Source organism: Littorina saxatilis, linkage group LG1 (genome assembly GCF_037325665.1).
Source record: "Littorina saxatilis isolate snail1 linkage group LG1, US_GU_Lsax_2.0, whole genome shotgun sequence".
Classification (NCBI taxonomy): Eukaryota; Metazoa; Mollusca; class Gastropoda; order Littorinimorpha; family Littorinidae; genus Littorina; species Littorina saxatilis.
The window spans coordinates 49,412,552-49,431,054 of NC_090245.1; the positions used below are offsets into that span (position 1 = coordinate 49,412,552).

Consider the following 18,503-nt stretch of genomic DNA (forward strand, 5'->3'; position numbering starts at 1 on the left):
GAGGGGCAGAGAGAGAGAGAGAGGGGGAGGGGCAGAGAGAGAGAGGGGGAGGGGCAGAGAGAGAGAGAGAGGGGGAGGGGCAGAGAGAGAGGGGGGAGGGGCAGAGAGAGAGAGAGAGGGGGGGGGGGGCAGAGAGAGAGAGAGGGGGGAGGGGCAGAGAGAGAGAGAGAGGGGGGAGGGGCAGAGAGAGAGAGGGGGGAGGGGCAGAGAGAGAGAGGGGGGAGGGGCAGAGAGAGAGAGAGGGGGAGGGGCAGAGAGAGAGAGAGGGGGGGCAGAGAGAGAGAGAGGGGGGGCAGAGAGAGAGAGAGGGGGGAGGGGCAGAGAGAGAGAGAGGGGGGGCAGAGAGAGAGGGGGGGCAGAGAGAGAGAGGGGGGGCAGAGAGAGAGAGGGGGGAGGGGCAGAGAGAGAGAGGGGGGAGGGGCAGAGAGAGAGAGGGGGGAGGGGCAGAGAGAGAGAGGGGGGGCAGAGAGAGAGAGGGGGGAGGGGCAGAGAGAGAGAGAGAGGGGGGAGGGGCAGAGAGAGAGAGGGGGAGGGGCAGAGAGAGAGAGAGAGGGGGGAGGGGCAGAGAGAGAGAGAGAGGGGGGAGGGGCAGAGAGAGAGAGGGGGGAGGGGCAGAGAGAGAGAGAGAGGGGGGAGGGGCAGAGAGAGAGAGGGGGGAGGGGCAGAGAGAGAGAGAGGGGGGAGGGGCAGAGAGAGAGAGAGAGGGGGGAGGGGCAGAGAGAGAGAGAGAGGGGGGGCAGAGAGAGAGAGAGGGGGGAGGGGCAGAGAGAGAGAGAGGGGGGGCAGAGAGAGAGAGAGGGGGGGCAGAGAGAGAGAGAGGGGGGAGGGGCAGAGAGAGAGAGAGGGGGGGCAGAGAGAGAGGGGGGGCAGAGAGAGAGAGGGGGGGCAGAGAGAGAGAGGGGGGAGGGGCAGAGAGAGAGAGAGGGGGGGAGGGGCAGAGAGAGAGAGAAGGAAAGGGGGAAAGGGGAGAAGGAAAGGGGGAGCAGAGAAAGAGAGAGAGAGGGAGGTGCTGTCCTTCGGTTCCATGTCAGATGACCCTTTCATCACAAAAAAACAACAGTTTCGCAATCAAACAAAAAAGCATATTTTCCATGGATTTTAAGTCTATTTTCAAAGCAGTTGCACAAAATTTACAGTTTAAACATTCTTTAATAGTGAAATAAATTTATCCAAGCACATTCTCGTTTATGGACAAAACATCTTGCAGTTACAGAAATGTTATGGCACTTGCCTCACTCACACACACACACAAAATCAGAAGAAAAAACTGGGGAAAAAAGAAATGGCGTCTATTTACAGTCCGTTTTTATGTACAGTGACTTTTCAAACTCAAACTCAAATAGACACCTTTTTGCGTTTGAACTGCAGCTCACAAAAAATATTCAGAAGCTGCTGAAACTGAACGAATATAAAATCTATCGTCACCATAACCACATACATCTGCTAACTTCACAATTCTTCATCCACTTGGAATGGGTAAGTGCCCCTAGCTATACCATAACTATCAGCCTTACCAAGTTTACAGCCAACACAATCAATTCAAAAAATAAAAACAGCTTTTTTTAGGGACTTTAAAAGGGAAAATAGCCATATGTACATACAAATCAGTGTTATAGGTACTCACAATCGCAGTTCGTCAAACAAGGCAAAATAAGGAAGCTTAAGCAATATACTATTTTGTACATAATTATATGTAACATCACATGGACCCAGTTTCAACACTTGTACACAGCACATCAAAGCCAGGGGATATAAACAATACACACATACACTCTGTAATGACACTCATAACAATCACTACCAGACACACTGCATAATGGGAGAAAAAGAGCTTTAGAAATCTTAAGCTTGTTACTGTTAGCCATAGATAAATATGCATATCGAAAACAAGCAAGCAAGAAAAAACAAAACCATAACAACAACAAAAGAAAAAAAGCCCAATGATTTATTTCAGAATGGTGACCTACTGGACAAAAGCGGCACAATCAATGTAAATATCAGGCAATCAGGAAGATTTTTTTAAGTTCAACTTCACACACACAAACACCACCCAGGCACATACTTTCATACCTAAACAAGAACAACTGGGCCCTTTCAGTATGTTTACAATACAAAACACATCATCTTGAAAATACTTATCCATCTTTTTCAATTGGAAATTGGAAAATTTTTCTTTTTTTAATTTCATCAAGATTTGTGTGCATAACATTATGCAAACAGTGCCAGTAAAATGTTTTCCTAAATTTGTATCATTTCATGCCATATTAATAATTTATGCATGGATTTCTTGTTTAGAGACATGTACAGGATAATTGTTGATTCCATTCTGTGAAACTCAAGAACTTAAAACATATACTTAGCATCTTGAGTAGACTCATAAAACTAAATCCTACTTACCTCTAACTATTTGGAAAACACCTATTACCTGATGGGGAGAGAGGAAAAATACACTGATCACTGCCTTATAATTGCAGCAATACATAACACACAGAACTATATTGCACTGTTAGTAGACACATTTGTCCTGTGTCTTCCGTGTCTTCCATGTCTCCAGGCTGATGAAATGAGGTACTGTACACATTAATGACACAAAAACCTACAACAGATGCCCTTAATTCTGTCCAACAAAAGCAAAAAATAACTTTTTGTTCTTCTGCATTGGTGGACTGCAACTCCCATGTACACTTGCATTTTGCATGAGTGGGCTTTTACAGGTATGGCATTTCGTCTTACTCCCTTTTCAGGGTATGTGACATTCACTAAACACTATCATGTTAGAAGCGAAACTACATTATTAAAAACGAATTGCTAAACCTCCGAGTGCCATTTTTAGTAATCTCACAGACGTTAACGCAACAAGAGAAACACTGAAGTAAATATATAGTTAATACTGATACACAAGTACACAACACTAAGGAATGACTGTGAAGAATTAACTTCATTGGTTTATTACACGGAAAGAAAAAAGAACGGGCAGTGGCGTGCAGGAGTTTCTAAAAACTGCAACTGAATGGAGAAGCACGCAACACGTACTGTACCCAATCTCAGGTTTGCACTAAACTGAGCCAAAGATTTGCAATATTGATATGCACATAAGCTAAAACTTCCAAATGAGACCCAAATGAGACATTTTTGATTGATGCTAATCACATGAACATGAAATTCAGAAAATACAAATGAGATCTGAGGCAATCTACAGAAAAGTCATCTACATGCATGGTCTACTCTACGCAATCTTCATATATATCTACGTACTTCACAAAATATACACCTTTGCATATGACCAGGCTATATTCCAATCATTGCTGAAAAGAGTATGATCAGGGGCTACATGACTAGCTGTGACTTCTGGAATTGCTACTTAGATTTGTACATCTCACAAGCCCAGATAATGTCTTTCTTTTCTTTATTTGGTGTTTTACGTCGTTTTCAACAACGAAGGTTATATCGCGACAGGGGAAGGGGGGAGATGGGATAGAGCCACTTGTCAATTGTTTCTTGTTCACAAAAGCACTAATCAAAAATTTGCTCCAGGGGCTTGCAACATAGTACAATATATTACCTTACTGGGAGAATGCAAGTTTCCAGTACAAAGGACTTAACATTTCTTACACACTGCTTGACTAAAATCTTCACAAAAATTGACTATATTCTATACAAGAAACACTTAACAAGGGTAAAAGGAGAAACAGAATCTGTTAGTCGCCTCTTACGACATGCGCCCAGATAATGATGAAACGTCAAACAAACAGGAGAAACATCCTCACAACCACATGTCGGCATTATAAGTTTTCAGATATGTGCATCTCATGCTTCCACTCACACGAAAAACAACACTCAATGCTCCTGCACAATAACAATAGACCCAGGTAAAAGAAGCACGCTTTTTGTTTAGTTTATATATTGCAACATTGTATATATCTGCACCACCAAGGAAAACACCATATGTTCATTTACATAACATTATTGTACCGACTTCAAAGCAAAAGAGCATTTATAAAGCAATTTAAAACACAAACGAAAATGACAGCTAGTGAGACGAACAATTTTAAATAAACAAGAGATTTATACTCACCAAGGCAAAAACAGCTCAAATCCTTCCTTTCCTTGAATGTTCTGAAGAAGCCTCCTTTCATAATTTGACACCAGATTTGTGTTGTCTTTGTCTTGGTGAGTAAAAATCAGTTTTGTTTTTTAACAGCATTTAGCAAGAAAAAGAACCCAGCTTAAAATAAACATTTAATCCCTCTGTAATATCAAAATTAAGTCTGTTTTCTCATGAATAAGTTTAGAACATTAATCGGTATAGTACTTGGCATGTTATACAATAACCCATAAAATCTCTCTGTAATACTAAATAAACATGTTCATGATGGCTATATGACCAATAGATATAGAGTTTTGATGACAATTAACCTGCATGAAAGACTGGTGGGACTGATTGAAGTACATATGCAAAAATATTCTTTCGTCATTTTCACAAAGAGAAAAAGTGCGACCCCAAAAATCAGAACAAAAACCATTATAAAGTGGGAGACAACAGGACATGCTATTTCCTTGTCCAAAACAAACAGCACACATTCAAACAAATGGCAAACATTACGGAACAAAAAAGCTTCTCGAAAATTCCCAGTCTGAAATAAGCAATTAATGTCTGGTACACTCACTTTTTCATCTCTCAAAACCGCACTACTTGGTCTTGCTAACAAACACTGCACAATTTCTCAAACATACTGCAGCAAACCACTTGGTCTCTACTCATCATGCTAATTAAGCGCTATGTTTATCAATGCTCTGAATACTGTAAACGTCAGAAACTGCATACAGATCATAACATATTCGTGACAGTAATTGCCATGGGTTTCAATATAAAAAGCAAACTGCACCATATCGTGGACATTCAAATTTGTTGTGTGTACAGACTGTGTCATGAGTACAGTTAAACTACACAGAGAAGAGAAGAAGTGGAGCTGTGCTGTTGTACCAATTATCTACTGTATTGTTAATAATACAAAGCACACTGCACTTCAGCAGATGTTTGTTTGTTCAGTACTTGCAGTGCAGAGCTTTGATACTCTATGCAGAGTGGACCAGGTGCATACAGCCCACGGTACCATATGTCTTCCTTGCATCCAAACTGTCAGTATAGTCTTAGAGCAGACTCATACACCTGTTTCATTGCTATCTCTTTCTAAATATACAAACCATACTGCAGTTCAGTGGATGTTTAAATTTGTTCATGCTTTGCAGATCAGCCTTATTGACACACTATGCAGAGAGAACATGTAGTTTAAGTGGTTTGTTCCCTATGTCCAGGCGGTCAGTAGTCGTAGAGCAGACTCATGGCCTCGGCCGCCTTGGCTCGCACCATGGGGCTGGGGTCTTTCAGCAACAGGATTAGGGCTGGACACAAAAATAGTCATGTTAGATTTTAATCAGACCTGGCTTTTCACCACACATCGCTGGCAAACAACAATCGTTACGTTAACAGTTCTGACACCATGACTATCCTGACTGGCCCGTACGTCTGACAGAAACATATCCTGTTGTGTGATTGGCAATAAAACATTTTCAGCAGTTAGGTTCTCTATCACAGTTATGACTGTTTCTGACCCAACATGTAAATAGTCATGAATATGCACATATCTATATTTGGCTGATCAACCTAGGAGGTTGTAAGAGTAACTTACCATTACACACATGCTCCTTTGTGATGTCCGTCTGTCTCTCCTTCGGCAGGTTGCCCAACAGGAATCCTGACACACACAGATCAAAACATTACGCACTACGCCTGACTGCTCAGACTCAAAGGAATACTTGTACTTGTTTTTTTCTGACACTTAGACACATAGTTGACCAGCTCTACAAATGCTTCAATTAACTTCCTCAACCAACACATACCTCTAAACTTCTAGAATTCTCTCGCCCTGTCTCTACCTGCCTGTCTGTCTGTCTCTCTCTCTCTCGCCCTGTCTCTACCTGCCTCTCTGTCTGTCTGTCTCTCTCTCGCCCTGTCTCTACCTGCCTCTCTGTCTGTCTCTCTCTCTCTCGCCCTGTCTCTACCTGCCTGTCTGTCTGTCTGTCTGTCTGTCGCCCTGTCTCTACCTGCCTGTCTGTCTGTCTGTCTCTCTCTCGCCCTGTCTCTACCTGCCTGTCTGTCTGTCTGTCTCTCTCTCGCCCTGTCTCTACCTGCCTCTCTGTCTGTCTGTCTCTCTCTCGCCCTGTCTCTACCTGCCTGTCTGTCTGTCTGTCTCTCTCTCTCTCGCCCTGTCTCTACCTGTCTGTCTGTCTGTCTGTCTCTCTCTCGCCCTGTCTCTACCTGCCTGTCTGTCTGTCTGTCTCTCTCTCGCCCTGTCTCTACCTGCCTGTCTGTCTGTCTGTCTCTCTCTCGCCCTGTCTCTACCTGCCTGTCTGTCTCTCTCTCTCGCCCTGTCTCTACCTGCCTGTCTGTCTGTCTCTCTCTCGCCCTGTCTCTACCTGCCTGTCTGTCTGTCTGTCTGTCTGTCGTACACAGATACAGACACACTCTCCCTTGCTAGCACACACACGTAGACACACACAAATTGGGCCACAAACCTAAAGACAGATGGACAGTCAGACAAACACACCGACAGTCACAAAACATGCAAATTGGTTATTCAAAACGGTGCCCCAACCATTGAACCGCAAAAGTGCTAAATGCATCAATGGCGATTCCAGGTGTGTGTGTTTAAAGTGTATTTAGTATAATGTGCAACACCTACAGTACTTGGACAAACTTGACCTTCAACTATTGTAAGTGAAGAATAAAGCTGTGCTACTGACCTACAAACATGGCAGCATTGCTACGTATTTCAGACCAGGAACTTTTGAAGAAAGCCACGCAGCCCATCACATAGAAGTTGACCTTGTCGGGGAAGTCCTGGATCTGAAATGTAGAGCAGAGTTTTATCATTTTAAGTTGTCAAGATCAATGGCTGACTAATGTCTATCCTAAAAGCCCTGTTGTCTTTTCACAGGGTAGCAAACATTGCACAATATGGAGTAAACAAACAAACAATGAAACAGAAAATCAGATCAGAAAGGAAGACTTTCGGAGAGTAACAAGTACTTACGATGAGCTTAGAGAGGTCATTCATGAACTCCCCATAGAAGAGGTTTGCTTCCTCCAGCAGATGTTTCTGGAACTTCTCGTTGATGGCCTGCGATCCCATCAGGGGGCCAAGGAGGCGCAGTGCGTACTTGCAGCTCTGGAGAAAAGTGAATGCCTTGTTAGTATGATTTCACAGTGAATATGTACTGGAGTTCAGGTCCGTTTGATGAAAAGATACACAAGAAGCTGAAATTAAGGTACGAGCATTTACTAAATATGAAAAATGCCTTTTTGTGCTTATATGATTGATAATAGCAATTTTGAGCTTGGCATAACAGCGTAGACATTTCTGTAACAACTTAACCCTTACACTGGTGCAATTCTGTAACACATGTTAAATTAACAGAGAGAAAAATAAAGAAAAACGGTCATATAAGTTTTCGCATCCATGGGAGGTAATCGGAACCGACCAAGCAGACTGAGCCAGTAGCGCGACATATGTTGTGACAACCAGGTGACAGTATACGTAAAGTAGCGCGACATATGTCGCGACAACCAACCTAAGGTTTAACAGTTGGCAGCTCTGCTGAATTCATTTACACCCTTCCCCTTTAACAGTTGAAATTACAAAAGAGCATGTTACCTTCCTGACTTCGGGGTCGACGTCGTTGAGATGGAGCAGCAGGCTGACGATGTTGCTGTGAATCTGCTCCAGGAAGGGCGTGCGTGACGGGCCATCGCCGAACCGCGACAGGTTGCCGAACAGCATGAAGGCCTGGGCTCGCACCGCTGGTTTTTCCTGCAGTCAAACACACTTGGATATAAGCTGCATACTTGTTTAGCCACATATTTGTATAGCTGCATCCTAACACACATGTATACAGTGGAAACCCCCTTCAAAAACCTCAGCAAATCTGAGTAAATCAGGTCTTAACAAGAGGCGAAGCCTTCAAGGCTCACGTAAGAAATCGACAAACAGTAACACAAACTCAATCACTCCGTCACACATACACACACACACACACACACACACACACACACACACACACACACACACAGAGTAAGCATAGGTGAAACTGTGCAAGAAAGCGAGACCCTGGATCTGCCAAGTAGTCTCGGCCCGCTCACAATAACAATGACCGAGACTTTCAGTAATTCCTTTGCGTGACGTCTAACCCTCTTACGTCATAATGTGACGTCTTCAAATAGTTTCTATCACACACGTCAAACACTTTTAACCGAGACTGACGTAATCCATAGACTCGGAAATGTTAAAGTTTCTATCACACACACACACACACACACACACACACACACACACACACACACGCACAGACAGACAAAGTTTATCATCGCATAGGCTACACTTACGTGAGCCAAAAAGGAGTGAGTCTTAAAATGGGGTAAATTTACAGAGGTTATGAACAGGTAATCTGAAAAGGCAAGGTCTTAAAAAGGGGGAAGTCCTAAATGGGGGGAGGGTGTCTTAAAAGGGAAGTTAAACTGTAGCTGCATATGAAGTACATGCCAAAAACAGATGACTCGCTTCATTCTGGCATTAACATAATGTGTTGCTACTTCCATGAACATTTTGCTACAGCTGAAAACAGCTTGAAGTGAATCATGTAGATACAGCAGACTTCCACTAACTCGCGGTCCACTAAATCGCGAATTCGGCTATATCGCGGAGACCTCTTGGACCCCCCCAAAAAAACAGGACCGACCTTTTTAACAAACAAAAATTTTTAATTTTTTTTTAACAAAATTAGTCATGTAAAGGCCAAAAAATAGTACAGATCATGAAAAAATGTTCTATCATAACCACGCTATCTCTCTCTGGGTCCGATGGCCTTTCATCATGCAGTAAATTGTCATTTCATCTTATCAGTCTCTCTTTGTCTCCCTCAGTCTCTCCAAATAGTGTTCTACGTGTGTGTGTTTTCAGGTTGTGTACATTACGGGTTGATCGAGACCTGCGAACAAAAGAAAAACAAACCTTTCACGCGCACATGCCCCACTCAGTCAAGAACTTTCATGCCACGATCGGTATCGTCAAATTGGCAACGTGCCTATAGAGGTTAAGTGTCTGACCAGTCAGTATGGCCAGTCAGGCGTGCAGTTGAACACTCGAGTCCAGCTAACTGCGATCTCTGCTAGACGGCCCGGGTGGCCACAGGCGCCAATCAAGTGCTTAAACTGCGCTTCAGTCTTCTGCAATCTAGTCAGGCATGCAATTTAACACTCGAGTCCCGCTAATCGTGATCTCAGCTAGACGCCCCGGATTTTCTACAGGCGCCATGAAGTGCTACATGCAGCTTCTTGCGTTAAAGCAGGTGGCAGAAAAAGCAAACAATCAAAGAAGAAATCTACATGCTTTCTGCCAAAGACAAAACGCGTGTCAACTCAGACTCACACTCACACAAAGCAAAACAAAACAAAAAAAGCTTATCCATGTATAACTGACACATCTAAAAACGTAAACGTCAACCAATGATTTTGATCCACCAATCATTCTATCGTTGGTGCGTGCGTGCGTGTGTGTTGATAAAGTAACAAGTGCGCGTTTCCAAACGAAATAAAATAATGTGGTAATTCACCATGGCTTGCGTTCTGTTCATTGTCAGTTAGTGTGTGTGTGTACAGCAGTGAGTCGCTATACGCGTACAGTGTACGTCTGTGTCTGTCTATGTCTGATTAACTAGTACGTTTGTGACGACGTATGAGTCGGAGAAAAAAGAAAAGAAATCATCATCTGCTGAAAAAAGAAAACGTGTCATCGCAGTTAATCTTTTGAGAACTTAGTTGCCAACAGAAGCGTCACACTTGCGAGAAACTGTGACGCAGTAACACATACACATGAACATTGTAGCACAACCACATGCTAGGCATGCGTGTGCACACACACACACGCACGCACATACACACATGCACGCACACACACATGCACTCGCACGGCAAACGCACACACGCCAACGTGACGCTCACAGGCTCTCTGTGACCAACAAGGGAAATAACCGCGTTTTTCTCTGACTCAGAAGAGAACGCGGTTTCTTCCCTTTAATTGGACCCCAAACTGCATCGCGAATCGGATATATCGCGATCAAAAATCTTTGGACCCCAAAGACCGCGAGTTAGTGGAAGTCTGCTGTATTCATGTTTTGCATTTTTGCACTGAATTCCTAAACAGCTTCAGTCTTGCTGTTCCTTTCTGCAACAAAACAACCATCCTAAGGAATGTACGCACAGGGAATAGAGTGTAAAGCCCCTGTGTAAAGACAGTTCCCCCTCTACCCTTCTTCCCCCTTTCAAACCTCGTTTATTTTTCAAATTGTCTCTTCATAAAGGATACAAATTTACCTGAAAAATTGAGACTCCCTTTCTTTCAACGCCTAAATTTCTCCTTTGTTGTTGTAGGACTTGAAAAGAAAACAAGTCTGTACTGTGAACAACTTTTCTGTGCTAACTGAACAACAATAACTAGCCCCCTCACCTTCTCAAAGCAGGGTCTGATCTTCAGCGCAACGTTAATGAGGATGGCGCGTATGTGACTCTCGTCAATCTCCGACATGATGCGCGACAGGCCGCTCATGGCCTCGATGGTGATGTAATCCTCGGGGTCCTCCTTGTCGTCCATCCCCGCCATCATGGCCGACAGGATCGTCGTGGAGTATTTCTGCACCTGCACACAGCACAGCAACATTGTGCAAAGTATGTGTGCGGACTGTAGCAAATAGAAGGCAGAGGGCCCAACCCATGTGGCAGTGAATTACCTGCAGGAAAGCCCCGTTAGCGCCCCCCGCGGGTTAGGGGGAAGAATTTACCCGATGCTCCCCAGCATGTCGTAAGAGGCGACTAACGGATTCTGTTTCTCCTTTTACCCTTGTTAAGTGTTTCTTGTATAGAATATAGTCAATGTTTGTAAAGATTTTAGTCAAGCAGTATGTAAGAAATGTTAAGTCCTTTGTACTGGAAATTTGCATTCTCCCAGTAAGGTGATATATTGTACTACGTTGCAAGCCCCTGGAGCAAATTTTTGATTAGTGCTTTTGTGAACAAGAAACAATTGACAAGTGGCTCTATGCCATCTCCCCCCTTACCCGTCGCGATATAACCTTCGTGGTTGAAAACGACGTTAAACACCAAATAAAGTAAAGAAAGAAAGTAGATGATAAAGCGCCTGACCGCAAATTCGGTAGTTTGGGTTCTGATGGCATCACAAGCAAACATTTTTCCCCCCCGACGTATGATTGCCTGTATGGTATTGTAAAACCGGTCATAAAAAATAAACGTTCTACAAAAAAAACACAAGTGTATATGGGAGTTTCAGCCCATGAACTCAGAAGAAGAATTACCTGTTCCTTGCTGACTGCAGAGATGTTTCCCAGCCCCCTGATGCACAGCATGCGCACAATGTGGGACGTGTCGACAAGACGTCCCAGCAAGCTGTTCATGATCAGCTCCACCAGGCTCTCGTCACCCGCACACTGTTGGTTGATCAGCTGTAACACACACACAGACAGTGTCTTTACCACAGAGACCTTTGTCACATTCAAACCACAGCACACATCTTGTTGATCAGCTGTAACACACACACAGAAAAACAGTGTCTTTTACCACAAAGACATTTGTCACACTGCTGGTTGATCAGCTGTTATGGACATTGGTACTGCTAATACGCCACAAGTTTACCTCGGCAAAGAAGGCAGCAATTACACTGTGGAGTTGAAAGAGCGGCTAACTGACATTCGTACTGCTAAAAGGCCAAAAGTTTACCTCGGCAAAGAAGGCGGCCACAGTGACCCGCTGGTTCTCATAAAGACTGGACAGGACAGAGGTGAGTGACGTGACGATCTTCCCCACGTGTTGGCTGTCCTCTGGGATGGACACCAGGCACCTGCACAACACACAAACCACTGACCTACCAATGACACTCATGTATGTCCAAAAATATGAGAAAATCGGGTCTTAAAAAGGAGCGTCTTAAAATAAGGGTAAATTCACAAAGGCTTTGAACAGAAACTCTGAGAAAAGTGGGTCTTAAAAGGGAGTCTTAAATTGGGGGGGTCTTATAAAGGGGGTTCCACTGTATTGCATTGACCTGTTGTGTGGTACGCACTCATACCTGTATTACACTGACCATTAGCAAGATATGCACCAATACATCATTACTGAACAACAACATGAATATTTTGCATGTACGAACTGTGTAGTGCAAAGAATACACAAGGACAACAAAATAAACCCGTCTAACTGCATACCTTCTGAGATAAAACCCAAATGGACAAAACTCACTAAGGAATCAAGGAATAACACTGAATCTTCTCCCTCTTGATTAGAGCATGAAAGTGCAGGGGGCAGGGCAGAGACAGTGTGGGTGGGGTTAGAGGGGAGGGGGGGGGAGGACTTTGTAAAGCCTACCTTGCCAGAGAGGTGATGGCCTCGGGGTACTCGACCTCGTCAGTGATCTTATCCCACATCTCCTCCTTGTCCAGCGCCTCCATCAGGTCCAGACTGTTGGCTCGCTCCAGGAACCCCTTCATGGCCTCTATGGCTATCCTGTAATTTATCACAGATATAACACCCTTCATGGCCTCCATGGCTATCCTGTAATGTATCACATATAACACCCTTCATGGCCTCTATGGCTATCCTGTAATGTATCACAGATATAACACCCTTCATGGCCTCTATGGCTATCCTGTAATGTATCACAGATATAACACCCTTCATCACTGTTCTATGGCTATCCTGTAATGTATCACAGATATAACACCCTTCATGGCCTCTATGGCTATCCTGTAATTTATCACAGATATAACACCCTTCATGGCCTCTATGGCTATCCTGTAATGTATCACAGATATAACACCCTTCATCACTGTTCTATGGCTATCCTGCAATGTATCACAGATATAACACCCTTCATGGCCTCTATGGCTATCCTGTAATGTATCACAGATATAACACCCTTCATGGCCTCTATGGCTATCCTGTAATGTATCACAGATATAACACCCTTCATGGCCTCTATGGCTATCCTGTAATGTATCACAGATATAACACCCTTCATCACTGTTCTATGGCTATCCTGCAATGTATCGCAGATATAAAACCCTTCATGACCTCAAGAAAAGCATCTGATATAACTCATTTATCCATAAAGAAAAGCATCTACTATAAGAAAAAAGTGTCTTCTATAAGAAAATATTGTCTGCCATAAAAGAAAGCGTCTCACCCAATAGGACTGATCTTGACCTCTTTCACCACACCTTTCTTCTTGTCCTTTGCTTTCACCTCCTCCTTCTCACCCTGCACGCAAAGACATGCATGCATCATCTCTCGTCTCTCTTCATCTTGATCGTTTCTCAATACTTTGACAAGACAAACCTAATGCTGGCATGCCGAAGAAGACAGCCGCAGGGGCTTGTGTGACTCAAAATATCACACCATATCCTCAGTGTTTTACCGATACCCGTCCCAATGATAGGCCCCGTGGTCTAAGAGGATGTAACAATGAAATAAAATAGTCAGACATCCATTCTGACCCATGTGTCACCAATAAGCCAAACCTCCTACAAGACAACCAGCCTCAAACAATTAGTTTTGTTACCCTTGCAGGTTATGAAAAACACTGTCCTAAATGACATCAATAAGTTGTACTATCTACAAGAAAAAACAACCACCAAATATATATACATTGGCTGATTGCAAAATTATTAAAATAATGTAAAAGAAGACAAGACAGACACCTGGAATCAAAGAATCGACCAACAAATTTCAACTTGTAAAACTTGTAAAATCTGGTTAACCACACTTACGTGGGGTTTAGGAGGGTTAACACCGACAGAGGAGCCCAAACGAACGAGACAGGCGGCAAACAGACGATGAAACATATTCTGGACTTGTTCGCGTGTCTCTTCAACCTTGAATATTTCTACCAATGCAAACGTCACCTGAAACAAAAGAGAACAGCTTAATGTGGAAACCTATTTGTTTGCATTATAAGACTGCACTCCTGAGCAAAGCTAGAACAGCATGGCAACAATCAAAGGTAGTGAAGGTTTTTTGTACTTGTCCATAGTGGTGGTGAAAGGTACAGTGTCTGCAGATCAATGATCAAATATCCACAGTCACGGTCATGTGTTCATGCCCCAGTCATATCAGTACATGAGGGTTACGGCCCATAGACACTGGAGAAGTTCCTCTACTTTACAGAGACCAGATACTCACAGCCCCGGGTATGGTGGTAGCGGTGCGGGTGTACTTATTTTGGGTACATGCGCACTGACACTCACAGCCAGGGATACAGCGGTAGCGGTGCAGGTGTATTTATTTTGGGTATATGCACTCAGACACTCATAGCCCAGGGTACGGTGGTAGCTGTACGGGTGTACTTATTTTGGGTGTATGCACACGTCACTCACAGCCAGTGGTAGTGGTGTGGGTGTATTTATTTTGGGTACATGCACACAGACACTCACAGCCAGGGGCACGGCGGTAGCGGTGCGGGTGAACTTGGTTTTGTCCCTTGGGTCAGCCTTCTCTTCATAGGGCAGCGACTTCTGCAGCAACTCCAGGAAGTGTTCCAGGATGGCGGTCGTCAGCTGAGCATCCTGCGCCAGGATCTGCCAGATCTCTACCACCTCACTGTCACGTAGGATAAGATTGGATAAGACAAGAGACATTTCTTGTTTTTAATATTTTGTTTCTTCTTTTCTCTTTCTAAACCCTTTCCATAACCAACATTTATCACCCGACTCCAGTGATTAAATGATTCATCTTAATAATGTTTGCATAATTGCCGCACAATTTTACTTTCCTTGCACTTTTTTCCAGAATTCCCTATTCTATTTCAAGTAGCTTCAGCTCGTGGGAAAAGCTCCAAGGGCGCTTGTATCATGGCACGTCGACTGTAGCCAATGGTTAATATATACTTGCAGATAATGCACTTCAGGGATCGCGTTTACGCACGATTTTTGCGTATTTGACGCATTTTAAAAGTCGCTGACGCGTTTTTTTCGCCGCGCCGCGTAAGCCATACGCAAAAATATTGTAACTTTTTCTTGTCTTCACGCAGCGCTTTTGCTCTGACTTAATAATCACCCGATCCTGAAACTGACTATAGGGCTCGAGAAGTGACGACACACATGAAATCTGCGCGTCAAAACTAAAGTCCGTTTCTTTTTGCATCGAAGTATCGCAAACGAACGTAACGAGGGTATTACCAGATAATGTCTTGTCGGATAATGAAACAGACATTAGCTGCTCTCCCATCTCGCGCTTCCAAAAGGCCGAAAGTGTGTCCAGTCGTATTAGAGCGGGAAACAAACTCGCAAGGCCCGAAGGTTGGAGACAGCAGGGGTGTTATTCGACAGGCGTGCGCGGAGTTCGACAGGAAAACTCGCCGTATTTAGGTAAGGAGTGTCTTTAAGTCTTTCGTGCGTGTTTTGTTTGTGTCTGTACGTGTTTTCGTAGTACGCAAAAATATTGGTCCGTGACGCGTTTTTTTCGTTTCGTTGCGTATGACTTACGCGTTTTTTTAAAAAGCTAGCGCGATCCCTGGCACTTGTGCACCCACCTGCTGAAAGGCACAGGGTACTGTAAGAGTGATGTGAGGAACAAGGCCAGATGATGGGAGGCGAGCGTTCTCAGTGTGCGCAGTGTGCCTGTCTTGGTCATGCTGAACTGGATCTGTGTCAGCTTGTTGTGCAGGTTCTTCAGTAGCTCGTCCACCTGAAACATCAACATACCTCTAACTGACCACTTTCACACAGACGATCCATAACATAACAGGCAGATGTGATTCTCAAAATGCACTTAGTAAAGTGTCAATCAAACAACAGTTGTATCAAGGGTCCATATTACTATTTTTTAATAAGATCTAACTTTATGTGTTCTGTGGCAACAAACCCAAGAAAAAACAGAAAAATGGCAACAGACTAATCAATGTAACATTAAAAAAACAAACCAAGGCACATTCATTCACAGCACGACTAAGAAACTCGTGGCCTTCAACTCATCTTATACCTACAAAATACACACAAGCACTTGCACGCTTCTGACCTTGAGTGACCTACTGACCTTTACTTAGCTTCATTGACCTTGAGTGACCTACTGACCTTGTCAAAGACCTCAGAACCTCGCTGCTTCATGAGACCGTTGAGCACCACACAGGCGCCGGATGAGGAGTGGGACTGGAAATCCATCAGGCCTTCCTGCAGGGACTCCATCAGGGGGTACAGCTGCTCCCTGGTCGTCTTCTTGGCTATCACCTGTAACAGTCAGCATGTCAGTGTGACATTGTTGACACTCTTCCTGCTACTGAAACTCTTCTTCTTCATTATGTGCCACTTTTGAGCATTAATATGAATGTTCATGTTTTACCCCTGCTATATGCATGGGCAGCTCCATGCCATCTTGGAGGCAGCTGCTGCTGTATGTCATGATACAGATGACTGCCACTGGACAATGAAAATAACGATAAAGATCATGATGCTGGTGGGGCAAATCAACTTCATAAATCAGAGGGCTAAATGAATATCTCCCCCCCCCCCCTCCCCCCCCCCCCTTCTCCCTTTAACCACCCTAAAATTCAATTTACATAGACTGCAAATTTTCCAAGATTGAGAATCAAAAACAGGAAAGGGTAGTGTATGGACTGTTTAAAAAAACCACAAAAGCACAAAACATAATCTTTGACAACATTTTGGACAGCATAGCCTTTTGATCTGCTTTAAAATACCTGTTTTCCTACCTGACTTGCTTACATGTTCTACTTGCCACACACCTTAGCGAGATCGTTGATGATGCTGTAGAGGATGTTGGGGTCGGTTCTCTTCTGCAGGCGCTCCTTCAGCATGGGTAGCGCGTCCAGCATGGCGTCCTTCTCCTCCAGTGACTGACCTGAGGCAACACATGGTGTGTCAACAAGCCACACTCACACTTGCTTATACAGTGGAACCCCCTTTTAGGACCCCCTCTGCCCCCCCCCCCCCCCCCCCTCAATTTGAGACTCCCTCCCTTTTCCGACTGTTTTCTCAGATTCTGCAAATCTAACCCCATTTTAAGACTCCCTCCTGTTTAAGACACAAATTTCTCACATTTTTGGGATGATTAAAAAGTGTACTTGACTGACATTTTGGTGCTGGTCAAAACTAAATCAGTTCAATTATGTACCAGTTAACACACTGTGTGCTGGTGATTGCTGCTCCCTCTCTATCTTTCCCTCATTCTATGTTTCTATCTCTTCATGTCCTCTGGATTATATTATGTTGGTTTGTTGTTGACAAGAAAACAGAGTAAGAATCAAACTGTGAACTGCATGTGTTCGAGAAGTGAGTTTAGTTATAGACATTGGTTTACTTTCATAGGTGAGACTAATGCGCAAAATATTAGCTGAACACAGTCCATGGCCAGTTTGTCTGATGATCAAACTATGTCAAACTGACTCAACACTATTGTGGATTTGTTTGTTAAAACTCAATCTTTTAATTTAGCAGCAATAAAGACTGCACCTTCAGAAGCGTGACTGATGCACTGAATGAGCTGAACACGTACAGTCCAAGGCCAGATGTCTACTGAGCTTACGACCATGTCAAAATATCCCAATACAAAAGGGAATCTGCTAATCAAACAGAAATACATTTAGCAGCTATAGGCTCAACCGGCACGGTTGGCCTAGTGGTAAGGCGTCCGCCCCGTGATCAAGAGGTCGTGGGTTCGAACCCCGGCCGGGTCATACCTAAGACTTTAAAATTGGCAATCTAGTGGCTGCTCCGCCTGGCGTCTGGCATTATGGGGTTAGTGCTAGGACTGGTTGGTCCGGTGTCAGAATAATGTGACTGGGTGAGACATGAAGCCTGTGCTGCGACTTCTGTCTTGTGTGTGGCGCACGTTAAATGTCAAAGCAGCACCGCCCTGATATGGCCCTTTGTGGCCGGCTGGGCGTTAAGCAAACAACCAAACAAACAAAGAAAGCTATAGGCTAGCGACTGTACCTTCATAAGTGAGACTGATGCGGAGAATGAGCTGAACACAGTCCATGGCCAGCTGTCTGATCTCAGGCTTGGGGTCGGTGCATCGTGGGATAGCCGTACCCAGAAACGGGCCGGCTATCAGGAACCGGTCACGCTTCTGCTCACACAGAGAAAATAATAGGAAAGAAGATCATTGCACTGTTGTGAGCTCAAACAGAAGACAACATGTTAATATAAAGGCTTTATATTAAACACTTGACTGCTAAATGTTTACGGACACTTGATTTAAGATTTCTTCTGCTGCCTTTCTGTTGCTGACAAGAGCACAGAATATGTGTTGGAGAAAGATGCGCTCTAGCAGCCAAGGTTTCAATTTACAGAAACAGCAGAACACACACAAACGCATGCACGCATGCATGAATACACACACACAGCACAACATTTTTAAAACAAAA

At 44.0% G+C, this 18,503-nt stretch overlaps 1 protein-coding gene across 4 annotated transcripts in view; it reads right to left on the reverse strand.

Annotated features, from left to right (window-relative positions):
- Positions 1-18,503, reverse strand: part of LOC138972694 (maestro heat-like repeat-containing protein family member 1) — a 54,448-nt gene that overhangs the window by 6,638 nt on the left and 29,307 nt on the right. For 3 of the 4 annotated variants that reach the window (XM_070345366.1, XM_070345352.1, XM_070345360.1), the window contains 16 exons: positions 18,070-18,205; positions 16,860-16,975; positions 16,192-16,344; positions 15,651-15,805; positions 14,554-14,719; positions 13,891-14,025; positions 13,308-13,381; positions 12,491-12,628; positions 11,846-11,966; positions 11,425-11,571; positions 10,563-10,751; positions 7,716-7,871; positions 7,095-7,229; positions 6,805-6,907; positions 5,691-5,756; positions 1,086-5,403 (listed from right to left, as the gene is read on the reverse strand). In XM_070345366.1, coding sequence (XP_070201467.1) covers positions 5,321-5,403; positions 5,691-5,756; positions 6,805-6,907; positions 7,095-7,229; positions 7,716-7,871; positions 10,563-10,751; positions 11,425-11,571; positions 11,846-11,966; positions 12,491-12,628; positions 13,308-13,381; positions 13,891-14,025; positions 14,554-14,719; positions 15,651-15,805; positions 16,192-16,344; positions 16,860-16,975; positions 18,070-18,205 — 2,073 coding nt within the window. In that variant the 3' untranslated portion in view covers positions 1,086-5,320. Of the gene's footprint in view, positions 1-1,085; positions 5,404-5,690; positions 5,757-6,804; positions 6,908-7,094; positions 7,230-7,715; positions 7,872-10,562; positions 10,752-11,424; positions 11,572-11,845; positions 11,967-12,490; positions 12,629-13,307; positions 13,382-13,890; positions 14,026-14,553; positions 14,720-15,650; positions 15,806-16,191; positions 16,345-16,859; positions 16,976-18,069; positions 18,206-18,503 lie in introns of those variants that run through there. The other variant, XR_011457721.1, reaches the window with a different exon arrangement.